Source organism: Lynx canadensis, chromosome C2, assembly GCF_007474595.2.
Source record: "Lynx canadensis isolate LIC74 chromosome C2, mLynCan4.pri.v2, whole genome shotgun sequence".
NCBI lineage: Eukaryota > Metazoa > Chordata > Mammalia > Carnivora > Felidae > Lynx > Lynx canadensis.
In genome coordinates this window covers 110367691-110392319 of record NC_044311.2, presented here as the reverse complement: position 1 = coordinate 110392319, position 24629 = coordinate 110367691, and the positions used below count along the sequence as shown (strand labels likewise).

The 24629-nt window shown below is 39.4% G+C and overlaps 1 protein-coding gene across 1 annotated transcript in view; it reads right to left on the bottom strand.

Annotated features, from left to right (window-relative positions):
- The window catches only part of LOC115523333 (ABI family member 3 binding protein), a 270902-nt gene that overhangs the window by 185054 nt on the left and 61219 nt on the right, over nucleotides 1–24629 (bottom strand). Inside the window, exon 2 of the mRNA XM_030329269.1 lies at nucleotides 20334–20513. Coding sequence (XP_030185129.1) covers nucleotides 20334–20513 — 180 coding nt within the window. The remainder of the gene's footprint in view (nucleotides 1–20333; nucleotides 20514–24629) is intronic.

Sequence of the window (24629 nt, the reverse complement as noted above, 5' to 3'; positions counted from 1 at the left end):
TCACAAAAAAGAAACTTACACACCATACGACAAAGGTCTTATATCCTGACCAAACTTTAAGCTGAGCCGTTTTTCAACAGGGCCCTGTGTCTTGGGGTTTTGTATTCATCTCTGTGTGGTCTGATTTTATCAAGAGTTTTGTTCAAATAGTTTAGGCAGGATCCTCTATCCTCCATACTTGACCACGCTTGACATCAAATGAGTCTCCTTAACCTCCACCATCCTGTGATCACCCCAGCCTGCCCTTAGCAAGAGTCCGGTCAGGTCAGTTTAGCCAGAATCTCCCCCTGCCTTCTTCATGTTTCTTCTCAGTTATTTTCCATCCACTGACTCACACCTTGTTCCATGGCTAGAAGTACTCACTTTTCCTTATTGTATTCAGAACGCAGCTCAATCTCTTTTCCATGCTGCAAGACCCCATTGTAGTGGTCCCTATTTCCCCTCAAATAAAGTTTTGCCAACCATCTTTAACAAGTACCACTGAGTAACTTTTCCCTTCACGATACTCACACATATCAATGGAAAAAAATCCTAGAATATTGGTAAGTAGAATCGGTCAGCACATACTATGGCTAAGTGTAGATTATTCCAGAAATGTATCATAAAATGAAAATATACTTATTTCAACAGGTAACTAAGAGTCATTTAACAAAATTCAACACCAATTTTTTTTTACTTTTTATTTTTAATTAATTTTTAATTTATATCCAAGTTAGTTAGCATATAACACAATAGTGATTTCTGGAGTACATTCCAGTGATTTATCCCGTATGTAAAACACCAGTGCTCATCCCATCAAGTGTCTTCCTTAATGCGTCTTATCCATTTAGTCCATCCCCCTACCTACAACCCCTCCAACAACCCACAGGTTGCTCTCTATATGTAAGAGTCTAAGTTTTGTCCTTCTCCCCGTTTTTATATATTATTTTTGCTCCCCGTCTCTTATGCTCATCTGCTGTGTATCTTAAATTCCTCATATGAGTGAAGTTATATGATATTTGTCTTTCTCTAATTTCACTTAGAATAATACCCTCTAGTTCCATCCACGTTGTTGCAAATGGCAAGATTTTATTCTTTTTGGTTGCTGAGTAATATTCCATTGTATACATATACCACATTTTCTTTATCCATTGTATGTATATACCCCATCTTTATCCATTCATCCATCGATGGACATTAGGGTTCTTTCCATACTTGGGCTATTGCTGATAGTGCTGCTATAAACATTGGGGTGCATGTGCCCCTTCAAAACAGCATACCTGTATCCCTTGGATAAATACCTAAGTAGTGCAATTGCTGGGTCATAGGGTTATTCTGATTTTTTGAGGAACCTCCATACTGTTTTCCAGAGTGGCTGCACCAGTTTGCATTCACACCATCAGTGCAAAAGAGATCCTCTTTCTCCACATCCTCGCCAACATGTGTTGTTGCTTGAGTTGTTTATCTTAGTGATTCTGACTGGTGTAGGAGGTGGTATCTCTTTGTGGTTTTCATTTGTATTTCCCTGATGATGAGTGATGTTGAACATTTTTTTATGTCAATACCAATTATTAATGATAAATAAGGATTCAAGGGAATCTTTCCTTAATATGATAAATAGATTTTAAGACATCTGATCTAACTTTATTGAATGTACTCTGCACATAATTCCTATTGAGTAACTCTCCCTAGTTTAACATTTAATTCTTTTTCTTTTCATTATTTTTTAAAATATTACACTAGGATTCTGGTTTTTTTTTAAATAAAAGATTTAAGTTAATTTTTAATTAAAAATTTTTTTAATGTTTATTATTTTTGAGAGAGGGAGAGAGAGAGAGAGAGAGAGAGAAAACAGAAAGCAAGCAGGGAAGGGGCAGAGAGAGAGGGAGACACAGAATCAGAAGCAGGCTCCAGGCTCTGAGCTGTCAGCACAGAGCCTGATGTGGGGCTCGAACTCAGAGACTGTGAGATCATGACCTGAGCTATAGTCGGCCACCCAACCGAGCCACCCAGGCACCCCCAAAAAAATTTTTTTCAAGAAAGAGTATGCATGAGTAGGGGAGAGGGGCAGAGGAGGGAGACAGATTCCCAAGCAGGTTCCAGGCTCAGCACGAGCCCAACGCAGGGCTTGATCCCAAGACCCTGGGATCACAACCTGAGCTGAAATCAAGAGTTGCACATTAAGCCAACTGAGCCACCCAGGTGCACCTAGGATTCCATTTCATAGCCTGCTTCAGGCTTTTTTTTTTTTAAATTTTATTTATATATTTAGAGAAGGAGTAGAAACAGGGGACAGGCAGAGAGAGAGGGAAAGAATCCAAAGGAAGCTCCACACTGTCAGCTCAGAGCCCGATGTGGGGCTTAAACTCATGAACTGTGAGATCATGACCTGACCAAAATCAAGAGTCAGACCCTTCAGACTGAGCCACCCAGGAGCCCCTCAGCTTTTCTAATAAGCATCTAAGACTGTAGATTAGGAAACAAGAATATAATCAACTATATTATATGTTCTTTTGGGGACTAAAATGAGGCAGTGGGTTAGAAGCATTACTGGAGTATTTACACACAAGGCCAACTTACCAGAACTATAAATTAGAACTAACTTGCTCACCAAGACCCAGATTTCAGTTTCTATGTCCATTTTCCCTTTTGAGGTGCCTCCTTGTTTTACTGAGAATGGCTGTCCTCTTCAAACTTATTTTCACTTGTTCTCAGAGAGGATCACAAAAACAACCATTTCCAAGTTACTGTGAGTGAATTCATGTTAATACAGTGCCTGTGCTCATGACACATTCTATTTTCATTACATGGGAAAACCATACATCCGCTACTAAATACACACAGAAAGGGCATCAGGCAACAAGTAGGGAGAATATTTTGGTCCAGTGCCTTTCCTAATTCCTTTCCTTATTTCCTGAATTCATAAGGTGTAGAGAACCACCATCTCAATGAGCTGAAGACAGCTGGCTGGCAAAGGTTTTGTTAGAGACTAGACCTGGGGAAGGTGTGCAGGCTCTATTCTGGCAGGAGAGGGGCCAGGCAACAAACTGTTACAGTGCTTTAACGATCTGGGTTACGGGAGGTGAACATCACCTCAGACACCTTTCAAGGTCCAGAGAAGGGATTCAAGATGAAAATGAATTTACAGGTGACTTTGAGTCTATTAAACACAGTCCATAAACACCTTTTGTCAGTAACTAGATTTTTGTAGTCTTAAAAAAAAAAAAAAGAAAAAAAAAGGAGGTTGAATAGGTAGAATTATCCCTACTATGATTTAGAGGTTTAAAAAGAACAGTGATGCTTTTTCTTCGGTTCCCTTGCCAAGAGGGAGAGACACCTGCCTCTGGGTCCCCAGGGAAGGGGCTGAAATCTTCGCCCTCCTGAGCTAACTGGGGCCTTAGAAAGTCTCCTGAGATGCAGAACTTGGGCCCTAGAAACCCAGCAAGGAGAACACAGGATGTGGAGCTAGAGTCCTGTTCACACAAAGGGCCCCTCTGAGAGGCTGGGCTGGCCCCTGCTGGAATTTTGGCCCATAGGTACCTGATCAGAGGGTAGAGGAACAGCAAATAGGTCAAGTTGTGACCTTGCTGTCATTACCTAAGGCCTGTCCTAATAAGATCAAGAAACTGACAGATTTTTAAAAAGTGTTTATTTATTTATTTTGAAAGAGAAAGAGAAAGCAGAGGAGGGGCAGAGAGGGCAGAGAGGGGGATGGGGGAAAGAATCCCAAGCAGGCTCCACACTGTCACCACAGAGCCAGACGCAGGGCTCAAACTCAAGAACTGTGGGATCACGACCCGAGCCGAGATCAAGAGTGGGATGCTTAACCAACTGAGCCACCCAGGCACCCCTGAAAGTTTCAAAACTGGCTGAAGAGGGTCAGTGATTTGGAAGGAATTGCAGCAGAGAAGGGTTTCAAAGCTGCTGCCTCACCGGGGCTCTTACTGGAACACAGAGTGGTGTGCTGGGGGGAAAACGAGGCTCCTGAGAACTCAGAGTCAAAAGTTGACACAGAAGGGTCAGACTCCCAAGGTGAAAAATATTTAGCAGTTACTGAATCTTTTCTATTTTGGTTGTTTATCTTACTTAAAAACATTTTTTAAAGTAATATCTTCCTTGCTCAAGCTCCAAACCCCAGTCAAACCATGAGAAAAACCATTAGTTAAAACTAAATTGAAGGACATTCTACAAAACATTTAACCAGAACTTCTCATCAAAAGTAAAAAGAAATTGATGTGGTCCACTAGATCTGAAAGAGACATGACAAAATGTAATGTGGTTCCCCTCCATGGGCTCCAGGAAGAGAAAAATGATCTTAAGTAAAAACTAAGGAAATCAAAGAAAGTACCAACTTTAGTTAATAACATATCAATATTGGTTCATTAGTTGTAACAAATGCACAATATTAACGTGTTAAGAATAGGAGAAGTTGAAGTATATAGGAATTCTTGGTACTATAGGAGCAACTTTCTGTAAAGCTATTCTAACACAAAGAGTTTATTTAAAAAAATAAAGTATCTGTTTACAAAAAACAGATAATATGAATTTATGTATCAATGAGGCAAAGGAAGTTGTTTCAGTGAGCATAAAATAAAAGCCCTAGGGGATGCAAAAGCAGTGTCATAACCAACGGCTTTATTGTTTTTAATTCTTTATAAAAGAATGGTGTGATTTATAGTTAAAGCTACTTTAGAATTTGATAAGTAAGGGAAGTATTTTTATTAGATGCCAATGTGGCACATCAGATACTACTAATAAATGAAGAATAAAATCCCTGGGGCACCTGGGTGGCTCAGTTATTTAAGCATCCGACTTGGGCTCAGGTCAGGATCTCACGGTTCGTGAGTTCTAGTCCCGCATCAGGCTCTGTGCTGACAGCTTGGACCCTGGAGCCTGCCTTCAGATTCTGTGTCTTCCCCTCTCTCTGCCCCTCCTCACTCACACTGTGTCCCTCTCTCTCTCAAAATAAGAACATAAAAAAAAAGAATAAAATCACTGATAAAACCTAAAACAACAACTATGGCAGGAAGTCTCCATACATAATTATCAATTTTTCTTTGCATCTCAAGTGTCCACATGCCACACTTAACTGTAATCTGTCCTAACGGGTACAATCAATTCCCTTTAGTTTTTAGCATTTGGCAGACAGCCTCTGTGGCTTTTTTGGTCAAACACAAACACTGAGTCATGTCTGTTCAAAAATCCCTTGAGAAGCTTCCCTGTGTTTGAAACCCAGGCAGAGAGAGTTCCACCACTTACCCGCTAGTCAATTCTGGGGAGAAAACAAAAAAACCTCCAGAGTGTGCCATGGAGGGGAGAAGCAAACAGAGCTCCAGCCAGGGTCCTTGGCTCTGCTGTTCTACCTCAGCTGCCTTTGCCTAAACTTGCAGACAATTATCCCTGGCCTGCTGGTCCATGAGGAAGAGAGGGGTAGCCTCATTGAGATAGAGAGGTGGTCCAATCTGGCAGGGAGTTAGAATATAAAAAGACAGTAATGCTACTTGTCTGCTCATTTTCTTGAAAGGCGCACTCATCGTTAATTTCTAAAGTCCAGTGGAGTAACCAACCTTGCTCCCACCCCACCCATTCTCAAGTTCCAGTGATAAAGTGGCAACAACATACTGATACCACACCAATCAGTTTCCAGCAACAGAGTAGAAGTGCTTCATATTTGAACGCAGTTCACATCCATCCTGAAGCCGTTACTCGAAAAGGAGAAGCTCAAATATGGTTGATGAAAACAGATAGATCCTTCCAGAGGAGAGGAACAAACCACTACCACCACCAAAAAAAAAACTTCACCACAAAATAAGATAATTGACCCCTCAAGTTAATTACATATTAAAAAGCTAGAATAATAATTGATAGACTTGACCCACTCAGGAAACATCACTGATACCCCTTCAGAAAGTCTGGTATCCTTATGGGAAAAAACTGATGGGCATTTTTCTAGAAAACTGGTAAAGAGCAATGTCTGCTTAGGTATATGTTAGCTTACAGTCTTGCGAAGGTTCATGGTAGCCAAAAGTTCAAACAGAAGACAGAGTAGTTTTACCTAAGGTCAGTAGTGCATGAAATTTACTATGTTTACTAAGTTTATGAATATAAGAGTTTAGTAATTTTTAATAAATCACTTAGATTACTAGCTTTTGCCCTTAGTTGTCCATACAAATGGAAGCCTATAGAATTATGAATCCTCACTAATGAATAAAAGTCCTCCACCGTTTAGAGTATTTCTAAGCCCCTGTAGGAAGATGTGGTAGATGGAACATCACGTAGAATCTGATCCAGACTCAGTTCATGTTTTGTTCATTTCTGTGCCTTTCAACTTGGAAACATAGTGATGGAAAGGCAAACATTTTCAGAAAGAATGAATGGATCTGTTCCTCCAAGCCTTTATTGCCAGAAGGATGCAAGAGCTAAGGCTTTTCAAGGAGAAAGGAAAAAATAATTAGGGGCTTGGGTACAGCACAAGTAAATCACCTTTAAAAAAAAAAAAAGCCAGGAAAGTTTAATTGCTGACTTATTCTTTGATCAGCCTGCCTGTACACCTTTTTTTTTCCTTTGAAGTTTTTTTCTTATAATAAATACATGGTTTGCATGTAAGGATTATCCTTCTCTTTCTTTCACCTGGAAAGTTTAAAGCAAAATTTTAAAGCAAATCCTACACTGTTGAGCAATTATTTCCAGAACCATTACAAAAATCAGTAGATTAGTGAACGGATCCCCACCTTGATGGGACATCCTGCCATACCCTTAGCCTCTGGGAAGTGTCCCACAGGCCCTGCCCCTCCAGCAGGCTGAGAGCATGGGAAGGGCTGAAGGATACCACAGAAACAACTGCTAATGCAAAACTGGCTAGGAACAGCCTCCAATGGTGGGATTCCAGAATGTTCAGATGAAGATCTGTTCTGAAGTGAGCTGACAGCCTTCTTTGGTGTTTCTGCTACAAGAGGTGTTGTTCAAGCTCTTTGAAATGGATGACAGCAATGAGAAGAAGCTCCTCACCCCCATTCTGCAGTGAGTGGAGCTTCTCAGTAGGAAAGGAGACCCAGCTGCGGCTGGAAGAGAGGATGTGGGGAAGAAGCAGGTGGAAGAAGGGTTGGAGGAGGAAAGAGGGCTTTTCTAACAACAGTGTGCTCCACACCCGCCCCCCCAACCCTCCACCCGCCGCCAGAGGCTCTGCTATAGTCCTGTACTCCTCATGGCTTCCTGAATGAGTCTTGATGAAAAATGCATCATTTTTCCAGAATGGCATTTCAAAGACACATTCCATGGAGGAAGACATTGCTGGAAACTTTTTCTGAGAGTTTTATTTTAATTTCAGTGAGAATTGGGGAGGGAAGGCTATTGAAAACACACATGTCATCCAGCACCAACTACATTCTGTGTGGGCCTGATCAACGCAAAACAAACAAAAAGGATGAAACCCCCTATTTTTGTAAGCGGGGGTTGGGCGGAGGGGAGAGACATTGAAGCCTAAGTATAAAACATTTCTCTCCTTCCACAGCGTCTGTCTCAATTTTTCACAGTAAGTATTGGCTGTTTAACGTTGCACTCTGCAATTGAGTGCAGACCCTCCCTTCTCCCTCTGGGCTGCAGTAGAACCCTCTGGCATCAGTGTCAGCATCAGGATCAAAGCCCTTTACCTCTGGCCCCACCCCCAAGGGCTGAAAAGCCAATTTCCCCTTCCCGTGGGCCTGCCATCCCAACCCACAGACTCCAAGGGATTGCCATCTCTCAACTGAGACAGACTGTATCTGAATGGGGGTAGGAGAGGGACATGTGCATGCCCAATAACCCCACAAATGCCTGGCAGTCCCTACTGCAGCCTTCTGGCCAGGTGTCACCAAGGGAGTGTTCTTACTGCAACTCATGCACCCCAACATGCACCCCAAGTCCCTCCTGAAGGGTAAAGGAGCAGCAGGTCACCAAGGCTAGGTGGGGAGAAGGAGGCCTAGCAGCAGGGGCAGCAGGGGACCAGGCAATAAAGCCCAAATCGGAGGAGGGGGCTGGGAGGCCCGGCACACAGAGCCGGGCACTAAGCCCTCAGCACGTATGCTACCATCACTGAGAAAGCAGCAACAGCAAAGCATTGAACTTCTAATGCTGGACCCTTCTGAGTGCACTGGTCACTTGCCCGGTGAGGGCCAGCCTTGACCTGACCCTTCCATTCCCCAGCCTCCACATACTGACCCCAAACTCTGACATACCAGCTCGCTATTTCCTAAGGTCCAGGAATCCCGTCTGGAGCATCTCATTCAGCCACTGTCCCAAGATAACCCTGCCTCTCTTTCCAGCCTTGAACATTCTCTCCCCGACACTGGAAACAAATATTTATAAGCTAGTTTTTAACCCACTTGCCCTCACATCCAGTCTACATCCCTTTCTAGTTTAGCAGTCCTGTTAGACATGTAAAATTGTTGACTTTATTGCTGTGGTTTTTTCCTTGCTGGTTTTATATGTGGCACCCCACAGAGAAATTTAGCGGAGGGTGTTTGTCTGTGAACTGGCCTCAGGTTGGCAAGGGCTTGCTTTTGAAGAGGAAGGAGCCTGTAGCGCACGCGCGCGCGCACACCACACACACACACACACACACACACACACACATTTCCAGTGAGTTCATCACTTTGTTATTAGCTCTACAGGAAGTACTATCAAAAAAATCAGGACTTCATTTGGGTATTTTTCTTTCTAAATCATAAAGCTAGGTCACATTAGCTAGCAGGTAGTAAGTCAAAGCCTTCAAATCAGCAGGGATTTTTCTGTTCATTTTCAATAGTGTTCCTTGGCATTACCATGTAGCGATAAGGCTCAGGGGTCAGGAATAATCCCAAGAGGAGCTTTTACACAGGGCTCAAAGGTAAGAGAATCCCCCTCATGCCATGGGGAAGGGACTGTGGCATGGTGGTCGAATAAATGCACAGGCCTCTGGAGCCAGCCTGACACTTGCAGGTTTCTTAACCTCTCTGGGATTTACTGTCTTCATTGGGTAGAGAAGGATATAATACTTTTGTGCTTCACAAACTGGCTATGAGGATGTAACTTCTGTGAAGCCTGGGCCCAGCTCATTGGGAGTCACCCACACTAAACCATCAGTAAACAGCTTGGTGAGAACTTGTACTCCAGCATTTGTTGAGTAACCTATACATGCCCATGAATGGAATTCATCAAAAGCAAACCTGTATGAAACCTCTTCTTGATTTTGTTCCTCTTTTCTCATTGAGGAGTGTCCCAGTAGCAGGAGAAAAGGCTATGCTACTAGCCTGGAATTTGATGGTGAAAGACTTGGGGTCTATGCTAAGAATTCAAGGCTTTCTCTTAAGTATGTATTAAACATATAATTGTTTCACTAACCTGGATGCTGGAGAGAAAGGGGAGCAGTACTAACTGTGCCAGAATACAGGCTTAAACTATAACTATGCCTGAGAAATAGGGTAGGGTCAATGCATTGACACAGTTAAATATTTTTTTTTCTCCCAGAGATTACCACTCTGGACAAATAGAGGTGTTTTATTTTGTTGACTTGGAGACCCTCCAGCCAACTTCCAATCTAACTCCAGGTAGTCAGTTCCTACACCAGAGATCCAACCTCCCTGACTGCGGAGTACATGAAGGAAAGGAAGACCCAGCTCTGGCACCAAGGAACTCACCAGCTGGTGAGACAGGACACAAATGAAAACAAACCAAACAAAATAACGTAAACAGGGAGAAATCCCAAAACAGAATAACCAAAAGTTGGCCTTCCTGACATAGCACTTCCAGCATGATCCTTCAGTGCTAGGCATTAAGTGCCCAGGGAAAATGAAACAAGTAAGGAAATAACATGTGGATCATTAGGAGACTGGGATTTGATTGTATTCCTTGGTTGGAAGATCTCTTCCTCAAAGTAAAGGAAATTTTGAAGTTATGTATGTTCTTGTGTATCTGTTCCACATACTCCAATTTATCCTTCTACTGGCAGCTGTCTTTCCATTTAAGCATCTTAACAGCAAGGCTCTTAAAGCAACAAATCTGGGATAGGGTTTAATTTCATTTTGGCCCATGACCAAAGGGCCACGAGCTATGTTGGGGAACCCTTTTAGATGTAATTAAGGATGATTTTTTAAAGTTAGATTTTGGTCACTGTGCACTGTCCACTATGGTTGAGGGGGGAAAAAAACCTGTCATGCTTTATATTGAAATATTGTAAATTTATTTTATTTCAAGGAAATATGAGCTTGGGAGACAGTATCTATCGTTTGGTGAGGCAGGAAGTCCATGAAAACAATACATTTGAATCCAACAGAAAAATAGGAACTTTGAAAAGATGTTATCTTTATCAAAACATGGCAAGATGGTCATCTATTATGAAACCAGGCCTTTCTGATATAAGCTCATGGTGAGTTGTTTAAACGATGGCATAATATTTATTAACTTGATATCTATTAGGCCAATTTCTTTAAAAAAAAAAAAAAAACTTTGTTGAAACTTAAGTTCTGCTAAAGTTTGCACCTCAGAAGAAATCAAGTGATTTGAGATTCCTATCTTTTAAATGAAATATTTGGATTATATCTGGAAGATCAAAGCCAAATACTTCCCAAGTGGTAAAACCATTTCCAGAGAAGGAACTAGATGACATTCTCAAAAACAGTTCTAAACAAAAGAGAAAAATCTATCCTCGACATGACCCATAGCAGTTTCAGACTTCCTGGGTCTCTCTGTTGCATCTCTCCCATTCATTCTTACGCCAACACTGGAGGGTAGAAAGGGAAGTCCTCTAAGGTCCTTAGCTCCTGAGGGTTTTCTATCTGGGTACAGTGTGGGAACAGATAAGACACACAAAAATAAAACAAATAGTCATTTATTAAGAATGATGGTGGGGCACCTGGGTGGCTCAGTCAGTTGAGCATCTGACTTCGGCTTAGGTCATGATCTCACATCTCGTGAGTTCGAGCCCCACCTGGGGCTCTGTGCTGACAGCTCTGTGCTTCAGATTCTATGCCTCCCTCTCTCTCTGCCTCAACCCACTCACATTCTGTCTTTTGTCTCTCTCAAAAAATAAATAAACATAAAAAAAAATAAAAAAAGAATGATGGTAAAAGAAAATACTCAGCCTCTAGGATACCCATAGAGAGGGATATAGATATTGACTGCCTTGGCCAGAAATGGCCTCACTGAGAGCAGAGGAGGTAAGTCTTAACAGATGGGGATCTCATAACAATTAGAGACAGTGATGGTGGTTCAAAGAGTGGGAGAGAACAAGTTTTGGGGACCCAGGACATACTGTATGTTTTTAACTCATTTAAACCTTAATATGTTAGGTAGCCAATGGCTCTTTCCAGAATACAAGGCCTTTTTTTCCCTGTTTATTGTTTGAGGACATTATAGAAGCAACCTATCAGTGGTTTATGGACTTTCTATTGTAGAACAAGTAAAATTCCCTAAGTTTTAGAGGCAGTAGAGTTTCAGAGCTCAGTTTCTAGAGCCAGACTCTCTGGGTTCAAACCTTGGACTGCCGCTTATGACCTAAGTAATTTTACAAAGTTGACTTCAACTCCTGAAGACCTCATTTCCTTATCTGTAAAAGTGAACTAGTAAGACTAACTCCCCCTGCATAATTATCATCCCTCATTTGCATTTGGGGACTGCCTTGTATGCATTACTAGCTGCTATCTTGTTGTCTCCTCTCACATCCTCCTGTTTAAGATCATTAATCATTAAGTATTCTGCCAAGGAAGATAGGGCCTGAGATGGTTGCCAAGGCTGGCACTTCATCTTTCTAGCCATTAGTTTATCCTGCTCCTCTTTCACTATTCTTTCAATGGAATCAAGTGCTTATATAGTTCCTTCAGTTATCTTCAACCTCTACCTCAGCTATTTTTCTTCAGTGACTCCACCCCCACCTTCCTCCTGACACTTAAAGTAAAAATTCATGTCTTTTCATCATTAAGGTGATATATTTATCCTCAGCATAATAAATAGCAGTTTGCATTACCTTATATTTCATCCCACTTCCATAAAAATGAGTAAAGCATGCTTAAACCTTTCTATGAGAGAAAAAGACCACTGAAATTCTACAGTTTGCAATGCTGAAAGAAAATACTGTGCATTTCCTCTTGCTTTCTATATAAATGTAGAAATTAAGGGTAAAATGTATGGGGGGGGTAGAAAAATTGTAAGAATTTGTGTAGAACCACAATAGGCCCCAAATAGTTAAAGCAAACCTAAGAAAGAAGAACAAAGCTAGAGGTATCATGCACTTTTATTTCAAACTACATTACAAAGCTATAGTAAGCAAAACAGTATGGTATTGGCATTAACACTCATACATATAAATCAGGGGAACCAAATCACAGCCAAGAAATAAACCCACACATATATGGTCAATTAATTATGACAAAGGAGTCAAGAAGACACAATGGGGAAGTGATAATCTCTTCAGTAAGCGGTGATGGGAAAACTGGACACCCATATGCAAAAGAATAAACTCGACTACTATCTCACAAAAATTAACACAAATGGATTAAAGACTTGAACATAAGTCCTGAAACCATAAAACTCCTAGAAGTAAATATAGGCAGTAGGCTCTCTGCCATTTGCCTTGGCAAGGATATTTGGATTTGACACCGAAAGCAAAAACAACAAAAGCAAAAATAAACAAATGGACTACCTCAAAGTAAAAAACTTCTGCCCTGCACAGGAAACCATCAACAAGATGAAAAGGCAACCTACCAAATGGAAGAAATATGTTGTAAATCATTTATCTGATAAAGGTCAATAACCAAAATATATAAAGAACTCCTAACTCATAGCAAAAACAGACCAATTAAAAATGGGCAGAGGAATTAATAGACATTTTTCTGAAAAAGACATACAGATGACCAACATATGAATAGATTCTAAACATCACTAATCATCAGGGAAATGCAAATCAGAACTATAATGACCCATCACCTCACACAATTCACACTGATCAGCATCAAAAAGGCAAGAAATAATAAAAGTTGATGAGGATGTGGAGAAAAGGGAACTTTCATGGGTGATGGGTATTAAAGAGTGCACTTGTTATGATGAGAACTGGGTGTCATAGGTAATTGATGAATCACTGAACCCTACTCCTGAAACCCATATAGCACTGTTAACTAACTAGAATTTAAATAAAAATTTGAAGAAAAAAAATGTAAGTTGGTACAGCCCCTGTGGAAAATAGGATTGAAATTCCTTAAAAAATTAAAAATAGAATTACTATATGATCCAGCAATTCCACTTCTCAGTATTTATCTAAAGAAAATGACAATACTAACTCAAAAAGACTTATGTATCCCCATGTTCACTGCAGCATTCAACAGCTAAAACATAGAAACAAATTCAAGTGTCCATCAATGGATGGACACCCTGCCCACACCCATCCCCACACCCACCCACAGTGTCTCTCTCTCTCCACCTCTCACACCCACACAGTGGTCCGTCTGTCTGTCTCTCTCTCACACACAAAGATATTATTCAGTCACTAAAAAAAGAATGAAATTTTGCCATTTGCAACAATGTGGATGGACCTCGAAGGCCTTATGCTAAGCACAGAAAAGTCAAATACAGTACAATCTCATTTATATGTTTAGATATATCTAAAACAATAACAAAACCAAGCTAATAAATATAGAGAACAGATTGGTGGTTGCTAGGGAGACAAAATGAGACCAAGTGAATGAAAGGGTCAAAAGGTACAAACTTCCAGTTATAAAATAAACAAGTCATGGGGTCTAATGTTCAGCATAGTGACTATAGTTAATAATGTACTACATATTTGAGGGTTGTTGAGAGAACAGATCTTAATTCTCATCACAAGAAAAAATATTTTTGTAACTATGTATGGTAATGGATGTTAACTAGACTTACTGTGATAATTTCCCAATATATACAATATCAAATCATTAGAGTGGACATCTGAAACTAGTATGTCAATTTTCCTAAATTTAAAAAAATCACAAACATGTAGGGGTGTTGATAATATAAAGGAATATATATATTGTATGCTTAAAATACAATTTATATTATTCTGGATCATCATAATCTTATTCAAATTTTTAAAATCAATTTCCCCCCCATGCAATTAAAAGACAGAAATTTCAGAATAAGAAACTGATGATTAAATTTTGACCTCAATTTGCTGAGATAAAATTACCATCAGTTTAGTGATTGAAATAGCGTCGTGCTTTTTATCTTGATCTCTATTTTACTAGAATGGGTGAAAATTCTTACTATGTTCTTGCTAAAAATTGCTTCACTGGATGAAGACAGACTGGAAAAGTCAAATTTAGTGATGATAAACTCTTCCAGCTGTGTCATCAGGATTCACCTCATTCTCCTTCAGAGGCCACTCTTATAGAATCTAAAAGGCACCTGAAGACTCCAGTTGGCAAAGTGCACCGAACAGGAAATGCCCCTTAACGGTTAAAGGATGATCATGACGATGGCAGACGAGTGTGTGCACTGAGGGTGCAGTGTTATCGTCTTAAAATTTTGCTGTTTCTTTAGTTTCTTAATCTATTTGGGGAGTTGTCCCTTCCAAAAAAAAAACACATTAATTAAGTATAATAAAGACATGGGTTTGGTTACTTCTATTTAGTTACTGACAGCTTTGTTAGAACAACATACCTCTACAATTTTCCCAACTCCCCCCCCCCCAATAAAACAATCAAAATAGAAAACAGAGCCACAGGACGGACCATCACTCTGACCAAGGTTTTCAGCCTAGCACTAAATCTTAGCATGGACCACAACTTTAGTGGTGATTGAGCTCATTTCTTATTAGCAGTTGAAACAAACAAAGCTCAGAAAGGTTAAATTATCCAAGACCACTCAGCATATTATGAAAGCAACTGACAAAACTTATAAAACACACTACTCTGTACCAGGGTTTATATTAGCTGCCTTACATGACCTATTCATAATCTTCACAACATTCCTGAAAGGTTTTTCTGTATTTTATATAAAAGAAATGAACTGAGAGAATGACTTACCAGAACTACTCCACAGTAAGTGGTTGTACTGAATTTGAGTCCAGGTCTGTCTGACTCAAAAGTACATGCATAACCTTACCCCACGTCACGCTGGTTCTCTGGGTAGACATGGATCTTCCCTAGAAAGCATATGTCAGCCTTCTGGGCCAAGGTCTTTCCAGTGCAGACCATCTTCGGAGCAGTTAGCACTGTGTGCTCCTCTAACTAGCCCAGAAACCACTCTAAGGAGCAAGGAACAAGATGGCGATGAGGGAGAGAGACTGAAAAACCCCCGGCTGCCGGAGAGAAGCACACCCTATAAGAGCAGTGAATGAAAAGAGTTAGCAGCTGTGAGAACAGGACAGGGAATTTGCCCTCTTAAATCCCTTTGAGTCCCAACACCTGGTTGGAAAACAGATTCTTTAGTCAGAATTTGTGGTAGTGATAACTATATGATTTATTTTCAATTCAAGCTTTTCTTGCAGTAAGGGTACTGAAATAACTCCTTAATGTGCACTACGTAAGTGATGGGATACAACGCTTTCCTTCCCAGGTGATATTGATTATAGTTGTAGATGTCAGGAAAACATCAGAAAGTGTGAGTCCATAAAGATTTGATATCAAAAACTTCTCATATTTTACTTTATTGGATGTTTGTAAAATTACCAACAGCTGAGCACTAAAAGTGACAAAGCAATGCCTGGATGTGTAAACCAGAAATGAGAACTTTTATGAGATGGGTTTAAGAAAAAAAAGGATATAGGAACCTAGATCTTCTAAATGTGAATCATATTTTATCACATCATTGCAACACTCTCACGGCCATTAATATGTATGAATAGTCCCCTGGCAAAATACTACCTTTTTTTTTTTCACGGCTCCAATTAATCTACTAAAATCTTAGAAGATTTTGATTGAAATAAATTTTCTGCAGAAGTTCTATATGAATAAATAGCAAAGGGGAATGTTTTGTTTTTTAGTTTTACACTTAAGACCAGTATATAACTTCTGAAAATGCCTCTTTCGATAAGAGAGACCACTATTAAGATAAATATAGAAATACTTATAAATGATTATTTAGTAAGAGAGTTTTAGTCCACAGGTCACTAAATGCTAACTTGAGTATTTCTGAATGATCAACAGCTTCTCATTTCCATGGCGGACTCTTTTCAACACATCAAACAAATGAAACATGTCACAATGTGGCACTTAACATTATTTGGAAAATGAAAATAAGTTAATCTGTTTTCATATAGATCAATGCAACTGACAAAGGCTACTATCTCATTACAGAAGAAAGTAAGAGGAGAGGCTGTAAGTTATGCTCTTTTCACAAAGCAATAATTCTTTGCTCTTGTACAGCAACTTGCACTCAAGGGATTTCAACTCATCACTTTATAATCTTGAATTCACTAATGCACCCACATCACATCTGTGGAAATAGATTTTATTGCTATTCTACAGATGAACAGAATTGAGAATGATCATACAATAAACTGGTGGCACAAATAAGAGAGACACAAATATCAAACATGGCAGTTTGCGGCAGGCAGAATCAAGGTCCCTCAAAGTTTGCCCAAATCCTAATCCCCAGAACCTGTAAATAGGTTACATGACAAAGGAGAATTAAGGTTACAGATATAAATAAGGTTGCTAATGAGCTGATCTTAAAATAGGGAGAGCATCCTGGATTATCCAGCTGGGCTCAATATAATCACAAGGGATCTTTTAAAGTGGAGGAGGGAGGCAGAAGATGAATTCAGAGCGCTGTGGAATAAGAAGCAGTTGACTCACTTTTGTTGTCGGAAGGTGGAAGGGGAATGCGGAAGCCTCTAGGAGCTGCAGAAAGCAAGGAAACAGTTCTTCCCTCAGAGCCTCTGGAAGACTTTTCACCCCCGCCCACACCTTTATTTCACCCCAGAGAGAGAGTGCCACTTTGGGTTTCTGACACACAGAACTGTAAGATAATATGTCTGTGATGTTTTAAGTCACCAAACTTATGGTAATTTGTTATAGCAGCAATAAAAAACTAATAGCTGCTTCATCAATTAGGAGCAATTAACATAAATTCAATCATTAGGAAAGACGGTAAGTAATAAACTTACGCAACCACAGAATAACATGTAACTTGGAAATGCAAGTTCATTTTGAAGTAATCAAAGCAGAAGCACACAGATCCTTTGCAGAAAGAAAGATGGAAAGGGAAAGAAGAGGAACTTTTTTTCTCTTCCACTAGAATACTAGAAGGAAAGGAAATTATAAAAAGAACACATTTATCTAAAGGATGAGGTAAAAGTTTTAAAAGGGCTACGTGGAATAGCCTTCCAGGAGATGTTCTGGAATCTTTGTCCCTAGAGATCTTTAAGATACACAGTGATATATTTTATCTACCCGAGATGGCTTAGAAATATACTTGCCTGATGACAAGGGCCTAAATCAGACTAACTCTCCTGGCCTCCTCCAGGCTAAATATTCTACACAGAACTTGAGTCTATTCAATCCAGGGCCACAATCATTACTGCCTATGTATTCAATGTAAATCATTCTGCTATGAATAACCAAAGAATAACATAAACCCTGACTTCACGAAATTCACAGTTCAATAGTGAACCAAGGTAAACAGCTGACCATAAGCAAACTAGCTAATGAGAAAGATCATAAGGGTGGGATAAGGGATATACTGATTAAACCTCATTAAATATATAACAGTTGGGGCTTCTGGGTGGCTCAGTCAGTTAAACGTCTGCCTTCGGCTCAGGTCTGATCTCACACATCCATCAGGCTCTCTGCTGTCAGTACAGAGCCCGCTTCAGATCCTCTGTCACCCTCTCTCCCTGCCCCTCTCTGCCCCGCTTGGCGCGCGCGCGCGCTCTCTCTCTCTCTCCCTCTCAAAAATAAATAAAGTTTAAAAATATAAAAATATAAAATCAATACACTGTTAGTTATCATAAAACAATATTATAGGTCACAACTGGAGATTATCAGAGCACCAATTTATTACAATGAAAATTTATCTTGCCCTTCCTAAAAATAGTATATTAGGAAAATTTTAAAAATAAAAAAATTCTTTATTGTAGAATTTCAGCTAAAAATGCAGAAAGAATACTGAATTAGGTTATATCTAGAATGTATCTAGAAGTAAAATTGCCATTTTATAAGCTCCGTGTGAAATAATGGAGCTGCGCAATAATCATCAATCGATGTGACAACTATTAAGTGAAAATTTGATGGTGAATTTTATAATGGAGGGATCAGACTGAGACCACCCAGGCACACCAAACAGTCTTAACATCACTAAGCGTGATGCCAGCCATTTATGTACCTCTTTTCGTGAGGTTTAGGAAATACACAGTGCCATCTATAAAGTTTTATTTCCCCACACAAGCTGAATCTAAATTTAACTCAGCTTCCAAATCTGCATATTTTCTCACGGGAAATGTAGGGCATAGAGAAACCAGTTAAAAATTACAGAATGGAAGCAACCAGTTAAATGCAGAATATGGACCAGGATGAAGGAGGCAAGTACTCCAGCAAATCAATAACACTTAAAAAGGGAGTATAGAAAGGGTGAAAGAGACTTAGGAGACATAATAACCAAATGTAACAAGTATACCTTGTTTGGATCCTCATTCAAAAAGGAAACCACTCTAAGAAGCATTTTTAAGACCACCAGAGAAATTTAAATATGGACTAGGCAGCAAATGATTTTGTAAAATTATTATTGTAATGTGATAAAGACATGGCATTACTAAAAATATTTCCTATCTGTTAGAGATGCATACTGGAGTGTTCACAGTTTTAAAAATATGGTATCCAGGTATGCTTTAAAATCTAATTTAAAAAAATGGTGTATATGAAGAATACATAGAACATGAGAGCAAAACATTGATATGTATTCAAGTTACATAATGAAACATGAGGGTCATTATATTTGCCCTACTTACATGTTTGAACTTTCCATAATAAAAATTCCAAAGGATGACAACAACAGTAAATAAATAAAAGTATATTTGTCCTTTTGATTATCCCTCATCACTGAGCTACTGAAAGCTTGGTATATTTATAATAGAAAATTTTCTTTACTTTTCTGCACATATTTTTCATTAGCAACCTGACTTCTATCTTTTTAAGATTGAAAGTCTTTCACCTCTATGAAAGGAGAGTTTTCAACTGACCAAACTCTCAATCTACAGAACAAGGGGAAAAACTATCATAAATAAAGCATTACTTCCAATACTAATAAATAAAAGGGTCAGGAGACCTGCTTCCATTTGTGCCGAGAGTGAGTATACAGCTTCGGCCACCTTTGTAGTAAAGAGTGAATGTGGTGAGGGAACTATTTGCAAAATTCAAATTCCCTTATGGTTTGTATGATCAAGGTAGTGTTGTAACATGGTCAAAAGTACGTAATTCTCAATTTTTTTTTTTTTTGGCAACAAAGTGTAATGTGTTTGCTTTAAAACAATTATCTTAGGTAAAATCTAGTCTAGACATTTCATTAATAATGTTACTCTCCTGTCTGATTGTAAAGTACAACAGACTTCTCTGTGAAGAACGAACAAAAATATTTGTGCAACGTTGGTCGCGTATATGCATGAATGCCAGATCTGATGTACCATAGTTCAAATACATGGTTAAACATGGGAACTTCATGCAAAAGCTCTTTAGCAATAATCCTAGCAGTGGAGTGAAATACAAATCTCATCTGAGACTGTTCAGAAAGCCTTTGAAGGCATTCATAATAGATAATCCCCTTCTTAAAAATTTTATCTTTAAAAAGGTTTACGTGCAAGTAATTTTTCTGAATAAGGCTTAAAGATGCTTACATCCTCAAATTACATTTTAATGGGATTAAAAACATTTTCAAAGAAATGTAACATTTTATAATCCATGTAAAAGCTTTTAATCTTTTTGTCTGAAACATGCTAAAATTTTTTTAAAATGTTAATATATTTTCTTTTCCTTTTTAAGGGTAGCTTCTCATGAAGACATGCCCAGAAAGCTCTAGTTTCTATTTTCCACCAGAAGAATGTAAAGATAAAACAGAGAGAAAAATTGATCCAAATAGGCTAAAACGAGGCATTTTAGCTCATTTTTTTCCTATGCAATTTAAGTTCTATGGTCAGGGATTGTCGGTATAGTGACAATGAAGCTGGTTATTTCCACAGTACACGCAGAGTACGCATTCCATATTTTCTCATGTAAAGAACTGTGCTGTATCCATTACAACAATTATGAAGATAACTTGTAATTTTAGCATTTGGTTTGGCTGAGAATGGAAGAAAGGACGCCTGCCTTCAAGATTTCTATTTCGTGTTGTGCCCATTACCTGCGACCTGTCTTCTTCCCGTGCCTGAAACCCACACATCTTACCGACCACGGCCTCCGTGTGTTTCCCTTCTGCTGGAAGAGGGAAGTACTGGTTTGGTGACAAGTTGCTGCCATATCCCAGGAGAAAACCTTCCAGTTTTACATTTGGATTTGGACGTAGGAACTTCAAGAGGATGGAGTCACTCGTGGTATTGATGTGGACTTTCAGGTTTGGCCTTTTACCTAAAGATGGCAACAAAAAAGTACCACGCTATTATTTCACTGATTTAGCAACCCAGAGCAAATTTGGAGCAAAGGTTAGTTGTTACAGGCATTGTCGCTAGAAAGCATGCGGTCTACGTAGCTAACCAATATTCTGACACACCCACCTAAACGGCTAAAACATGGGTAATTTTGAGATCCCCAAACCCAAACTAAATAACGTATAAAGCAGTCTAGAACACAAAGGAAAATCTTAGGGCTTAATATTTAGTAGTTTATTATTGAGCGGGTAGATGGTATTTAAGGCTATTTTGGTTATCCACAATTAGTCAAAACCTTCATTTTATACATACTGTCGGAATGGGCAAAGGATCTGAAATGTCTAATTAGTAAATTTAGCTACTGCGCTTTGAAAATACCCAGCCTCATCAATGCTGCCCTCCAGCTGTATTCCTGCAAAATTCAGTGATTAATAGAGATGGAAACAAAGGGACAGGAGTGAGGGCCGGGAGACAGCTTAAGGGTACCTGAGATGGGAGGATAGGGAGTTCTGAAAGAAGAGACAGGTGGAGGAGAAAACCTTTGGTTCTATTTGGAACCGGTAGGGTCAGTGAGACAACTGCATGGAGATGCTCTGCAGGAAGTTGAATATTCAAGTGTGATGCTCAGGAAAAAGAACACAGATCCACCTGGATGTTGTCAGTTTCTAAATAATCATTTGATGAACTTTCCCAGAGAGATTGTGCAGACTGAGGAGAAAAATCTTAATTAAATTTTCAAGGCTTTTTTTTTTTTTCTTTTTAACTGTGTAGGCAATAGTGGCAGATCATCACACTAACCAGAGGTCTTGACTAAGCCGTGAGTAAACGACGTGGTGTTTTGTCTTTGGGGCCAGAAGGAGCCTCATTCAAATCCCAGTTCTGCAACTTAGTTATTGATGTATCCTCTGGCCACTCCCTGAAAGTACTTGACCCTGAATTTCCTGATTTGAAAATTATGGATCATGGATAACAATGTCCACTTTGAGGGGTTGTTTACAAAGATTAGTGAAAACGGCATTATCTTTTTTTTTTTTAATGTTTCATTTATTTATTGAGTGAGAGGGTGTACACATGAATAAGGGGCAGAGAGAGAAGGAGAGACAGAGAATCCCAGGCAGGCTCTGCACTGTCAGTGCAAAGTCTGATGAGGGGCTCATCCCATGAACTGTGAGATCATGACTTGAGCCAAAATCAAGAATCATATTCTCAACCAACTGAGCCATCCAGGCGTCCTGCAAATGGCACTATCTTAAAGCTGGCACATAGTAATTGCTCAATAATCTGTTACTTAAATTTTTTTTTAATGTTTATTTATTTTTGAGACCGAGAGAGACAGAGCATGAACGGGGGAGGGTCAGAGAGGGAGACACAGAATCTGAAACAGGCTCCAGGCTCTGAGCTGTCAGCACAGAGCCCGACGCAGGGCTCGAACTCACAGACCGTGAGATCACGACCTGAGCCGAAGTCAGACGCTTAACCGACTTAGCCACCCAGGCGCCCCAATAATCTGTTACTTAATGAAGGCCATAGATAACCTTTTAGCCACAGTTCAGAAATCCAAAACACTTTGTAAGGTTTTTTGTAGATTTAGGTTAAACTTATTTGGTAACAAAACCCAATCTGAACCATAATGAGGCCACTGAGTCTTTCTTGAATCTTACTGACTAGTCTGCGTGACTATTCACATGTTTAATTGTAGGAGAGTTAGTATGTTTAATTAAGGGGTGCTGGCCAAGCCCTGCTGAAGAGGTTACTTAATATCTGGTCTAGATAACCTAGTACATTGCTAAAATCCAAAGACTTTCTGAATTCTAAAACATATCTGGCCCCAAGAGTTTTAAGATAAGAGAGTGTGGACTTCAATTATTTTCTTTCTTTATTCCACAGAGATTTCTTTTTTTTCCCAAAATATTTTGCCCACAGGAAAGATTGCATTTATTAATTTAGTAATCCACATTCTATTTCTCACGAATCAAAGATTTATTATTGCATTAACACCAGTCAGCACCTCTGAACCAGCATGGGCTTCCCAAAGTCATTACACTAAATTGATACTATCCAGTCAAAATCAGCCTGGAATGCCTCAATATAGCTACATAAAAGGATTCCAATAGGCCTTTGAAAAATAAAGACAGCCCCTTCTTGGATACCAGGTTGTGGGAACCACTCTCTGACCTCACAGCCAGTACCACTATTTTTACATATGTACATAGAACTTTGTACTTCCTAAGAATTTGATAAAATTTCTTAACTTCTAGAATCTCAAATTGCTATCCTATACTTGTGGCAAAATTGAAACCCGGAGATACTGGGTGGCTTATCTCAAGTCCAAGGAAGACTCATCTAGTCTAGCTCATCTTGTGCAATTCTCTCGTAGCACAAACAACTAAATTGAGGGCAGCCACTCCTCTGTCACTCGGCAAGTTAAGTGCAGGGTCAAAACTGGATCTCAGTTCTCACTAAGCTGCACTTCCTTCTCTGTTGCCATTGAGAACTTCATCATTACCCAATAGAGTAAGGGGTGACCCCAACACCCAGACATGACACTCAAGTGATGATAACTGCTGGTGTTTTGTCCTAACTTCATTAGATTTGATGAGGGGGGTTTATACGTTAGCTATAACATAGATTTTGTCCAAGCCAAATTTTCCCTTTTTAGTTATGTGCCTAGATCCATCCTGCTCAATGGAATGGAATAAATATCAGTCAAGGACATATACCACTACCTTAGAAGGTTATCAGGTCCCACAGCAAATCAAAACCCACTGGCCTATTTCCAACCCCTTGTTGGGAAGCAGAGAAGAAGGAATCTCACTGTACTTAGGCTGCATTCATGTTTGACTAAGGGCCAAGATTCACAGCATCATCACATCAGACCTTTGCTCATACATTTTGGCCTGATAGGCCTCATCCGTTGAAAAGTGGAAGGGATGGCTGCATCAAGTGAGGAAAAAGAAGGCTGTAAACAGAATTACCAACTGACAAGGTGGAATTATTCTCATTTCCTCTGCACGGGAATTTTCATGACCCCAGTCTTTCTCCCTTTTGCAAATATGCCAGCAAATATATCAACATCATGTAACTCTTTGAACGAATTGGCATTTAGCTGACCAACTTTTTCCAAAATTCTAATTCACCCTACTCTCTGGAGCTAAATTTTTAAAAGTCCTGAAAAAGAAAGAGAGATGCACACAGACAAATCTGACCTCAAAGCAGCATCACAAACATGGTATTTTGAGACGATCATCTCAGTTCCTTCTTTGGAGCTAAGAATTCAAGTCCCTTATAATTACCCTGGCACACATTACTGCTTCCTTTATTACTTTTCAACCTATCTTACTTCTGTTTGGCCAGTATAATCTTCTCACATTCTGCAATGCACCTTCACCTATGCTCACATTGTCACGCAGTATGGATTTCCTCTATCTTTGGTTTGTCTTCCTTACATGCCTTCGCTCATTGAGTTATTACACCATTGGTCTTTTCAGTGCTCAGCAAAGAGTTTAACCTTTTTTGCCCTTTCAATCTGATTAATTTTGTCAAGCTTTGCTTCAAATGAATGTTTGGACTAGTATTCCATTTTATACTACTGGACAATATCCCCCAATATTTTAGGGTATATCTCCATGCATCCTATAATAATTTTTAATCTTTGATAAATTATGCTTCATTCTGAGTAACTCTAATTAAATGCTTTGGAACACAGTCCTGTGGTGACAGTTATCTTTCAATGTTTGTATGAAAACCTCTGGTGAATGACATAAGGTAGAGTTAACAGAAAAATAATAGAACATGATATAAGCTTAACTAGGAAAACATTTATAAGTAAAATGGCATATATATTGCCCAGAAAAGCCCAGGAGTACAGAGAAGTAAGAGTTCTGGAAGAACATTTTATTGTATCTTACACGAGAAATAAAGCCTCTGCCAATGAAGAGTGAGACAAAATAAAGAATGTGAACATTCCAGGAAAACAACACCAGTATGGTTGAGAAAAAAGATTGCATATTGGTAAAGTAGAACCTTGGATCTAGAACAGTTGTTTCTAATCCTCTTTTTGCAACACCCTAGAGTATCTCCAAATAGTTCAAAAGGG